We start from the raw sequence: 12,537 nt of genomic DNA on the forward strand, positions 1-12,537 counted from the left end.
ATAAGACTATATACTGATTAAAATACAAAAATTAAAATAAAGCTTAAAAGAAGGCAAAAGAAAATTGATTACTCATTGCATGCTATTTTTTAAGTTCATTGCCTTAAAAATTACTAAACATGTCCTATAAAAGGTCTTATCTTATTAAACTGTCCTCAAGGATTTCAAACTGTTATTTCTTGCATAATTTTGTTTTCTTTGATCAATTCTTATGAATGAACACAGTAAGCCTAGTGTCAGCAAATTTGTAAACTACTTCGTTAAATTTTAACAGCATATTATAAAATATTATAAGACATAGTTTTCCAAGTTCCAGTAACCATTTGCTGAACCTGACAGTTTAATATATTTGACTTCATTGCTAGAATCAGAATGCTAAAAATATGTGTGGGCTCTTTAATAATAAAAAAAGAAAATCTATTCATTTTTCAAGAAGGCTGCTACCAAACTGCTAAATATATTTCAGGTCAAAGAAGAAAAGAATTATTTTTAATTCAAATCTAATGGCATAAAATGGAGCCCTTGCTAAATTCTCCCAAGCCAGGTTTAGCTGCTCTGTTAGATCTGTCTCAATTTAGGGGAAAAAATTGTGTTTTATTCTTTCTTTAGTCTGTACAGTTGAACCCTTCTTCTTCCTCTTTATCCTCTTCTTTTTCTTCCCCTCCCCCTCTTCCTTCTCTTTCTCCTCCTACTCTCCTTTCATCACCATCATCACCATCATCATCATCATCAATCAGCTATGAATAGGTTTGTTTTCAGGGCACTTTGCAGGTTGGGTTCATGAACAAATGACAAATCTTTACCCTTCAGGGATTTGTACTTTGAGAAGGGAGCTACGGCATGACATATACATAAAAAAGTAAACAGTAAGAGGTGCCGTATATTAAATTAAAACATTTAAGAAATAATTGTTACAACAATTCAAAAAACTTATTAGTCCTTTAATTCCAGCTCTCTGACTCAAGGAAAATTGCTTGGTCAGTTTCTCAGATGGGCACAGTGTGTTATGATGAGAGGAAAGGAAATGTGGAGAAGGAATCTCTGCATTTACTCAACTCCTACTACATTCCAGGAATTATAATAGACGCTTTTACCAAGTCATTATTACGTCTAACTCACATTAAATGGACCTAAACCCCCCAAAAATTAATTCTCAAAATGGAGATTTTGAAAAAAATACAGTTGAATAATACAGATGAAGTTAGAGAGAAAATGAAGGTGGAGAAAAGGAGCCAGGGCTTTAACAAAAGTCATCTGATTGGGAAACCAAAAGTCAATTGGCCACTCATTAGGATGATCAACTGAAAACTGCTGGCACTTATACATGTTGAAAATTCATGGAGACAATCTGAGTGCGTGGTTTCTGAATTCTAGATCTTATGACTTAATTACAACTTTTTCCTGTGAAAAAGTTGAGCAGAGATTTAAAATGTTTTAAGCTCAAGTATTTTGACCAGTATTCAAAGCATTCTTTTCACAGTAAAAGGGTTTGTTTTTTTTTTAACTTGATGAAAAACTAAAATCAAGTTTTCGAGACAATAAACCACTAAATGAATCTGGCTTTGGTAATACAAGGGTACTTTTTAAGACAGAGATTCTCAAAGCCTATGGTTGGTTTTAAATGGACAAACCACATTTAGTGTCATATCTAAGAGTTCCATTGCTCAAACAACGCTCAATCCTTATTTTAATAATGAATTCTAGTATTGAATATTGAAATTTTGAAAGGTATTTGAAGAAAAATAAATATAATTCTTTACTGCCACTCAAATGTAGAGTCTGTGGTTACAAAAATTTGAATTTAAATGCCCTTATTATAGGAAAAATAAATTTTTGACTAGAAAAATGGAGAAATCATTTGGCTCATTCTCCCTTCTGACCACCTCATAATCTTTCTTGGAACTGAAGTGGAAGACTATCTCATTTTGTTACATGACAATTTTTTTTTTCTCTGGATGTTTGTGTGAGGTTTTCTCTTAGTTTCCTGTAGAGTTTGAACCCAATGGCCATTGACTAAATAGTGTGACCATAAAGTCAAAGAACGTTTGATATTTATTAAAAAACTGTAATCACTATTTATTAACTAATGTCAAGATATATTGACATTAGACACTGCAAATGAAATGCTTAGAACAGTGCCTGGATTATTAAATATTTGCTATTATTACTAACATTTTCCTTGAAAAATAAATCTTGCTAGTAAAAGTGATTAATTATGTTTCTGATGTTCAATAACTAAACTGAACTGAAAAAATGGTATGGTATAGACTGTTAAAAATGAAAGTGGATGTCTACCAACACAAGAAATGTGTAGAAGAATCTCAAAAATTGTTTTTCAAAAAAAAAAGCTGTGAAGTTTTGGGGGGAAGCAAATTTGGGTATGTATTATTTCTTTATTTGAATTAGTTACTAAACTTTTTTGCATAAAACAACAATCAGGGAATAAATACAGGTGTAAAGTTTTTCTCCCATATTTTACTTTTGTTAAGAAAGAATAGGTAATTCACCATTCAGATAACCTTTCTCATGGGGAATATTAATTGCAACCATAAAAATGTAGAAAATAGGCCGGGCGCGGTGGCTCAAGCCTGTAATCCCAGCACTTTGGGAGGCCGAGACGGGCGGATCACGAGGTCAGGAGATCGAGACCATCCTGGCTAACACGGTGAAACCCCGTAGTAGTCTCTACTAAAAAAATACAAAAAAATAGCCGGGCGAGGTGGCGGGCGCCTGTAGTCCCAGCTACTCGGGAGACTGAGGCAGGAGAATGGCGTAAACCCGGGAGGCGGAGCTTGCAGTGAGCTGAGATCCGGCCACTGCACTCCAGCCTGGGCGACAGAGCGAGACTCTGTCTCAAAAAGAAAAAAAAAAAAAAAAATTGTAGAAAATAGTTTCCCAGACATTGGAAGTTCTATTATAAATCAATGAAAAATGCTAATTAGCAAAATGCTTTAATTGCCTCACTTTTACTTGATAACTAAGAAAAAGCATGGCCACCCCCTTATAGGAGGCAATATGAACAATCTCTTATGTTTCTAGCATCATTCTCAGGGATAGTCCATCCAATTCCTCTCTTTGATGGAGGTAAGTATACTAAAACTCATCATTTTTCATATGATAAAAATTTAAGTCCAAAAACATTAAACAATTTAAACAATGTGAGAAAGTGTCTTCTTTTGGAAATGAATCTGGATATATACAGCAGTTAATATTCTAACATGTTGACGTCTCTTAATACACATCATTTAAAAGCCAACCGTCATTCTTCCTTTTTTCTGACCTCAGATTTCCCCATATTATAACTTAATTCCCTAGTGAACTCTATAAACAGACTCCAGTAAGGAACCGACTCTCATCTTTGACCAAAATTATATTTCCCACTTACAATTTTAAAAAATAAATCAGTTATCTTCTGTTTTTCTTTCTTTGTATTGTTCACGGTAGAAAGAAGGAAGTTACTGTTAGATTAAGAATATCCAAGACAATGGTCACAACTTGAAAGCACATGGAAAATCATGAATTATTTTTATAATGTCAGCTAATCCACAGCTGTGCCACCTGTTAGTATGGATGCTATCCAAAAGGATTTTTGAAAGTAAGCCAGGCAGTCTGCCTTCGATGTATGAAAAAGAAAACTGTCAAACATTTTGAATGGTGGGGGAGGGGTCTTTGCTTGGGGGAAAATGGAGTTCACAATGGACAAACTAGGAGTGATCTCCTGTATCCTATGAATCCCTCATGAGTCATTGTCTTCTGATGAATTAGGGAATAATTAATTTCTAAAAACCATTTCTTAGAAGTCATCACTCCAAGAATACTATCAATATCTACCTATCTATCTATCACGCTGTACTTCTCATTTAGTCTCTTTAAATATTTAAACTTTAATTTAAGGAATTAATGAAGTAACTATATCAAGCACTTTCATTCGGAAAGGTGAATTCACTCATTTTAATGATATTGTGAAAAATCTATTCATATCCTTCATCCTAACAAGATGTTAGAAATGTATTATTAATATTTTGGATCTTTGAGATAAACAGTACCACAGACACTAAAAGAAACCATAATTAGCAACTGATCCAATGAAAATATAAAATGACAAAATTCTAAAATGTTATATCTAAACCACAGCAGACATAACCACAACAATGCAGAAGTTCTGGGAATATCTATTCAACTTTATTAAAAATATAACTAATTTTCCCTACTGACAGATGTTATAGACCTACATTTGAAAACACCAAGGTATAAAAGTAATTTCTTATACCCAGGAGGACACTTCAGGTTAAGCACAATGCGAGTAAAAGCACAGCTGTCAAATCTTAGGACAGATTTTTTTCTCCATGCTTTATAAAATCTGATTCTCTACTTTTCTTCCAGCCTTGTTATCCAAATGCAGAAACGGCAGCTGAAGAGATGATTTGTGACAGTATTTGCTGAGATGAAGTCTGTCCACTAGATGGATAAAACCAGTTCCCTTTTCATAGGTCTGTAAGTAGCCAACAGCTAAGAAACAAATTATTAATTCTTACACTTAAACGACTGCTTAAAGCTTTTTGATGTTGTTTTTGTTATTTTCTTAGCCACTAGTCTACAGACTTCAATGACATATTAAGGATTATAAATCTATTAATAAACCACACACATTCTGTCCTTTAATTTCTTTGCAATAGTTCCCCAAACGTTATACCACCAATACTTACTGGTAGGCAATGATTTAGGGACGAACTTATTTAAATTGTAAAAAATAAAAGATCAGTGAGGGAAAAAAATCAAAATCATCAAGGTTATACTAAAGAGTGGTGTCAAAGTTGAAATTTAATACATTAAATATACAGTTGATTCAGCTTCCACTCACCAGGTTAAACTCAGGGAAAATTTCTTAGCACTAAGCCTCTTTATGTAAGACTCCTAAAAGGATCTGAAGATTTGTTTTATTTAGAGGTCTTTTGATTGCAAAGAATAGAGATTCACCCAGGGTAGCTGAAAGACGGGGCAGCATAGGCATTATAAAAATTTGCCATGGGATAAAGAGATCCTCAGAGCATACTGAGAATCGTTTTTTTCCCAGTTCTCAAGAAAGAAGGCCAATTGAACCAATTCATCATTTTGGATTCAATTCATGACTTACAAGTCATAGATTGCTAGTGCACTCAGGGATTGGCTGCCCTTGAAAACGTTTTCATATCTGGCAAAGGAAAAGAAGCCAGAGTTGGTGGTAAGGAACACAACAATAAATTACAGATCACAGCTGATGAGTGCAATGGAAGCATGTTGGGGAGGCAGTCCTTCGAAGGAGTGTGGCTGCCAGGCAGGCACCTGTGGACATCTAGTTTAGAGAGTGGGGCTAAAAGTTCAGAACCTGGACTCATTCTGATTGTATCGAACCCAGCTCTACTATTTACTGCTATGTGACTTGGGTCTAGTCAATTAACCAATTTGATATATATTTTCCTCAACATTAGTACCACTTAAGGTTATTGTGAAGAGCCAATGAGTTCATTTAGGTAAAGTCCTTAGGCCAGTGTCTGGCACTGAAATCACTGGGCAATATAGGTTGGTCAATATTTCCTAGACTCCTAAAGCCAAACCTGCCTATTTTTTTTTCATTGATTATAGTGGTGTCTCTTCTTCAGAGATGATGTCTACTTAAGGAAAGGTTAGGTTTCGAGATAAAAATAATCTTACACACAAAAAAATGTCTGAAGAGACTTTTAGTCAGCATATAAGCTGTACTGTATATTAAATATACTATATATTAAGTACAATATACAGTATATCCTTTTGTGCATAGACTCCTTTATAGTAATACATGTTATAAATGTATAAAGTATATGATGAAGAGTTCTCTTGTCAACAATAATTGTACAGTATTTTGAATAGTGAGATAGGCGGACATTAACATTGATATGAAAAATAAAGAAAATAAACCTGTACACTCTCCTTTCATTTATGTATTCTTATTGGTTTTAATAAGCTAAAGATATGCTGAAATGACAAATAGGTTAGTGCTATTGAGCTAAGGATGGACAATGACCATTGAACTTTGGCTGTATATTGTGACCCAATCCCTGACAGTCACCAAGGATTGATTCCACTAAGGCGATGGTAGGTGGGGTTTTGGTGCTGGAAAAGTCGGTGGTTGACATTGACAGCACAGACTCGTATAAGCTGCTGGTTTATTACACTAGAAAAACATGGTGAGTGATGCTGTGGCTGTTATCTTTTGTGCTGATCAAAACTTTCTGGTATACTCCATGTAATTTTGAGACCTGTTTCATAAAATGTTCATGTTCAGAAATTAAATCCATCATGGTTTTGGCTGTTTGGAACAGTTCAGTCAAATTATGAAAATGGAGAAATCATTTGGCTCATTCTCCCTTCTGACCACCTCATAATCTTTCTTGGAACTGAAGTGGAAGACTATCTCATTTTGTTACATGACAATTTTTTTTTTTCTCTGGATGTTTGTGTGAGGTTTTCTCTTAGTTTCCTGTAGAGTTTGAACCCAATGGCCATTGACTAAATAGTGTGACCATAAAGTCAAAGAACGTTTGATATTTATTAAAAAACTGTAATCACTATTTATTAACTAATGTCAAGATATATTGACATTAGACACTGCAAATGAAATGCTTAGAACAGTGCCTGGATTATTAAATATTAGTTATTATTACTAACATTTTCCTTGAAAAATAAATCTTGCTAGTAAAAGTGATTAATTATGTTTCTGATGTTCAATAACTAAACTGAACTGAAAAAATGGTGTGGTATAGACTGTTAAAAATGAAAGTGGATATCTACCAACACAAGAAATGTGTAGAAGAATCTCAAAAATTGTTTTTCAAAAAAAAAAGCTGTCAATTTATGAACTGCTGGCTCTTTCTGTCCATTGTTGTTTTCTTTTTATCTCCATACAGTTTTGTTGCTCCCTTTACTCATTGATTCATCAGCCTTCCTCTGTAAACCCCTCCTAATTCAGCAAGGCCTTCATTAGGGCTGTCCACAAAGAGATGGTCACCCACTTGTCTGGCAACCTGAATGTGTATTCACCAATTCACTCCTAATTAGAAACCCATAAATCATTTACATATTTTCTCTTAAGATTTGGCAAAATGTTCTACAAACAGTTGCATGGCTACAAGTCATAAATGCGTACCTGTTAAATCTTCATCCAAATATCTTTATTCACTTTGCTCAACCCCTCTGCAGTAATTGGGGTCCTTGTTGCCATGATTTTGTGACTATGGTTCTTGATTTTGGTGACAGATGATGCTAGGTTTAGGACGGCCATACTAAAGACCAAATTCCAAACATTCTTTTCTTTTTTCCTTTTTTTTTTCTTCAGTACTAGAATACCATTTTGGCTGTTCAGTTTTGGCTGAACACAAGATGAAGTAAGTGGCTTCTATTTAGAGGCCACGTTTTACCAAAAACTATATGTTTCTTAAAATACTAGCCTCCCCTCAGCATAATGAGACACTCACCTTTGGGGAGGGTGGCAGAAATTGATGGAGCAACAGATTAATGATTCCCATTTCAGTTTCACATCAAGCGTGGGCTCATTGAACAGAATGGCTGGTGGGTGAAGTCACCCATACTTCTAAATTATCCTCCCTCTCTGGCTGAACACATATACTTAAATTAGGATAACAGTTAAGGGATTATTCTCAATTGCCTTTTAAAGCTTGAGGGGGGAGTGGGCTCTCACTATGAAGAAAAATATATTTCTTATGGATGATCTCTTTAAGTGCTTGAGCATCAAGTATCTCTATTTTCAAACATATGAAATTACAATTAATTAATGAAACCACTCAGTTTTACATTCTAGTTGAATTTGCAAGGTAATATGAGTAAACACTGATGTGAATTTTAAGTCTTGGTGACATGTGACAGGAAAGACAAGGTCTAAATTTTAAGAAAAGATGGAAAAGCCACTTACTTCTTGCAAATGGAAGAAAACTCTGTGATATCTGAATTATTGTTTAAGAAAATCCTATGCAGTTTAAGAAAAACAGGATAAGAACACAAAATGCTGCTTTTCTTGAGACAGATCATTAAGTCTCTCCACCTAAACTCTTGAAAAATCTCTAACGATTTTATCTGCTTGTCAAATTGCTCCTCCAGTAATTTCACAGTTACAACCCACGCACATATCGACAGAGCATTTCGATTCAAATGTAACTTTCTAACAACAAACTTATATAGAAAAGGTGTCATAGGCGTAGTTGAGAGGAACAGAACATCAAGAGTGAAGAAAATTAAATCTTCTTTTTCTCAATTAAGAAAAAAACCTAAACTATAAATATTGTATTCACATACATTTACAAACTGATAGACCACTAAACATTTTTCTGATTTAAAATTGCTTTCCACCACTGTTGCTGGTGCATATATTAACGATGAAAAACCCACTGTGACAGAAATCTTTCCTCACAGCATTGCCACCTCCACCCCCATAAAAGAAAGCTTTTCAGTGTTACCTGAGGAAAAAAAAAATCGCAACTAATTACATCATTTTTCTTGCTTCCTGCATCTACCAAAGCTTGCTAAGACACATTCAACCTGTTAGCACAATCCATGATTTAACTCAAGGTTTTAGTTAGTGTAATGAGTATCATTGCTCTATTTAAAGTGTTGTTTACCTTTCCTTAAGCAAATTGATCAGCCAATAAGTATCATCATTAGGTATTACAAAAAAGATGTTGTCATAAGATATTTTATTCTAAATTAAAACAGTCCATCGAGATACCTTGTAAGAACAGAAATTACCATTAAAATTTCCCATTTACAATCACTGATGAATACTTAGGCTATTTGTGCATATAATAAATGGAGCTGAGGTTTTTTAATTTAAAAATAGATCACATGCTATTACTGTAGATTTTTGTGTTTCTATTACAGATTATCATTAATAAGGGTACTAAGGACTAAAATTGGGAAATATCTATTACCTTTTGCTTATATCAAACTTTCATATATTTAATATCAATGGTCTTTTATTACGTGTGTGTGTCTGTGTATATGCACCATATATGCCTCAAAGTATGTGTGTGCACATTAAGGGAAGAAACCCAGCATAGCTAAATAGCTAAAAATATGGTAACTATACTGTGCCTCCACTCTGTATATTTTATCATATAAAATATAGTTTTTTAAAATAAATGCCTTTATATACATTTGAAATTAACTTTGATAGCTGAATCTTTTTCAACACTACTCTTGAATATTACCTTTATGTAGCATTACCTGTGTTACCGTTTCAGTCCTAAGAAAATGAGACCATTTTCTCTGACATTACATAAGCCCGCAGCAGACGAGAGAAACGCTGCCTGTCTGGGGTGAAAGCTAGCTCCCTCTGAAGCTACCATTTGACACATTAAAACAATTCTCGAGTTGATTGAATCATTCCAAATTACCAATATTTGACCATTTCAACCTACAAAAATGGCAATTTCACTTTAACTCATACAGCCAGATATACCTAGACAAGCTTTAAAAATGCATCAAAAAATTTCCTTTAACATTTATTACTCAGAAGTTGATTACAGTCAACTATATATAGAAAGGAAAATCTTAACGTTTCTATACACCCTGAACATTTATGAACTTTTGCTCCATCTGCTTAAACCGAAAGTGCATCCTTGTTTTTATGTTTTTATTTTTTAAAGATTGTTTTAAAAAACGTGTAGCAATCAAAAGATAATTAATGGTCCTGGTCTTTGTTCTATCAGATGTCCATGCAAAGGTATGGATAGTGGTTCCATCACCAAATTTTTAACTAACTCCAAATATTGTATTTGTGGCTCACACTAGGGATCCCTTGACCCAGCTCGGCGAGCGTGAAATCACGAAATAAATGAAGGTTAACAAAGACTGGTCTAAGGAATAGTTCACTACAATACCGCAATGCTCTTCTCACTAATACTCGACTCTGCATTTCGCTACTTATATCTGAAAGATTTGCAAATAATGACAACATTCGTGCCAGACATTACTGCAAGTGAGGAACAGACTAAAGGAGAGGAAGGAACAAAATGCCTTCCAAGAGAGAAACATTCATTAGCCTTACTGGCAAGTGTCTAAAGCAAACAAGGAAACTGCAAAATAATTACTTAGTTACAAATAAACGCTTTTTAGCACAGTACCTTTTTGTGTCTGTCCCTCTTCCATATTCTCTTCCATGGCTACCTTTCTTCAGTAGAATCTGGTACACGGAATTAATCAAAAGCTCAATTAGATGTTGGAAAAACTGGTGTTTTTTTTTTTTTTTTTTTTTTTTCCCTGGGAAGCTCCAACAGCAGTGGCTTGGGCAAGTCCTCAGAGCTTAGCTCAGGCTCCCTCGTTCCTCTTGTTTGCTTGGAGACGAGCTGTCAAGTGTAATTTCATTCAAATTACTCTTCCATGAAGATTATCAATTTTTCTTCTCAAAGCTGCCCATTGTGTGCCACTGTAAGCAGGTATTCAAACAAACAGCCTGAGAATTTTGGGGGAAAATTTGGTCTGAATCCCAGGAACAGAGACACTATGATTCACAAGTCTTGCTTTGCATTTAAAATGGGGAAAAGAAATTGAGGTTTGTATTGAAATCTGGGCTTTAAATTGGAAACAGGCTGAGCTGTGAACAGATGGAGGGGTGTCCTCCTAACATGAAGCCGACCACCAACCCATAATTCCCCCCTTCGCTTCCAGAGTGGGAAAGCCCAGATTCCCGTCGGTTCTTTATGCTGCAGCAGTGGCTTCTCACCCAGTCAGATACGTTGCAAAAAAATGTGTTTTCCTTTTCTCTCCTCACTAAGTATTTAGTTAATTTGATTTAAGGTGCCAAGAAAGGATGCAATTACACCATCTCAGGGTTTCTCTGCAAAAGTTTATTACTAAGACAGGACTTGTAAGCCCACACCTTTGAGATTTAAAAAGAAATAGAAGCGTGGCTGTCAAAGGAGTGAGTATAAAGCTCTAAGCCTGAGAGATACATGTTTTAAGTAATTATTTTACTTAGTGCCATATGACTCTTAAGGAAAAGGGAGAACACCACTGGAAGGAAAAACCCTATTGATGTCTTTGTTATTTATTGTTATGATTTTAGCCCACGAAGGCTGCTGATTTCCAACGAGAATCTCTTGAAAGGGAATTTCTTGAAAGGTCAGTGTTAGGGAATGAAAAGAGTGATGTAAGGGAGGAAGAAATTTGAGATAAGAAACAAGAGGACAGCAATCTATAATGGGAATCTGCAAGCTGATTTGGAATGCAAATCACAATGCTGCAGTCTGGCAATAAATTAGCATTTGTACTTCAGCCTACTGAGTGACAGGGCACAGTCCAAGAGTCTCAATACTTCACAAAAGGTATAGCAAGAAAATAAACAGTATCTCTTTCAAGGAGCATAAACCTTTCCTAGAGTAGAAAGAATGGATCCTTCCCTCTGTCTCCATCTCCAAATGAGCCAGCACACACACAGAGGGAGAGAAACACACCCACAAGCACACACAGACAGATGTACACACACCCAGAGACACACAAGGACACTCACACAGACATAACTGTAGCTCTTTGCCTTTAATGAAAAATAACTCCATCCTCATTATCCATAGCATACGTTTCTTGCATTATAGCTTGTATTTCACATGCATTCTTTAAAGCAGGCCAGTAGCATGTTGCACATCACCCTCTAAATATTACAAAAGCAACTATTTAGAGGAAACACAATCACTGCATTCCACTTTATTTCTCATACATGAATGTTTAGTCCTCTTACTTTTATTATCATTTGTTATTATTTTCTCTTTTCAAATGAATTTTGTCCAAAAATAACTGGAGTTCAGATAACTCAAAACCTATCTCTTCTGAATATATATCTATTTGTATTCAAGGGTTTTTGAGAGAGCTGCTTGCTCTGTGCACAGATTGAGAGAGAGAAACCATAAGGGAAATCAAAAAGCCAAATTGTAGCAGCCTCTCTGCTTCAACTCATCCCTAGGCTGACATAACCTGGCATATAATCAACACAGAACGGAGCAACGCTCCTCATTTAGATTCTTCGTTCATTTTATACCATGGAAATCATTCGTGAAAGCAATCGTTTATTGTAGTGCCAGTAGATACAATAATGCCACCTTAAATTTTTAGAACACTTTATAATCTATAAAACATGATTACATACATCAACCCATTGTAAATCAAAAGGAAAAGGCATAATTTTCCCCACTTTATGTTGAAAAAAAACCAAAAAACAAAAAACACTGACGCTCACGGACACCTAGAGACTGGGCTAATAAATGACCAAGTAAGTCTCAGAACCCATGTCTGTTGATTTCTTGCCTGATGGTCTGACCTTAGAAGCGAATTTTCCTTCCTACTTTGTTCCTTTATGAGTATCTTCAGCATCTTCAGAAATAAGCCTCAATTCATAGCTTTCTTTTTCACCACACATATAAAGCAAAAGAGAGGGAAAGGAGACGGAAAGGAAGTTTTTAAAATATTCATGGTTTCTTTTTCTTCTGGAAATTTTGCAGCAGAACACGCTCATATAAT

At 35.0% G+C, this 12,537-nt stretch overlaps 1 protein-coding gene across 3 annotated transcripts in view; it reads right to left on the reverse strand.

The window, feature by feature from the left end:
* The window catches only part of GPM6A (glycoprotein M6A), a 369,395-nt gene that overhangs the window by 170,180 nt on the left and 186,678 nt on the right, over nucleotides 1–12,537 (reverse strand). Inside the window, 1 exon segment of one of the 3 annotated variants that reach the window (NM_001265765.1) lies at nucleotides 10,152–10,845. The exons of the other annotated variants lie outside the window; for them this stretch is intronic. Coding sequence (NP_001252694.1) covers nucleotides 10,152–10,188 — 37 coding nt within the window. The 5' untranslated portion in view covers nucleotides 10,189–10,845. 3 annotated transcript variants of the gene reach the window in all.

This window comes from Macaca mulatta, chromosome 5 (genome assembly GCF_049350105.2).
Source record: "Macaca mulatta isolate MMU2019108-1 chromosome 5, T2T-MMU8v2.0, whole genome shotgun sequence".
Lineage (NCBI taxonomy): Eukaryota > Metazoa > Chordata > Mammalia > Primates > Cercopithecidae > Macaca > Macaca mulatta.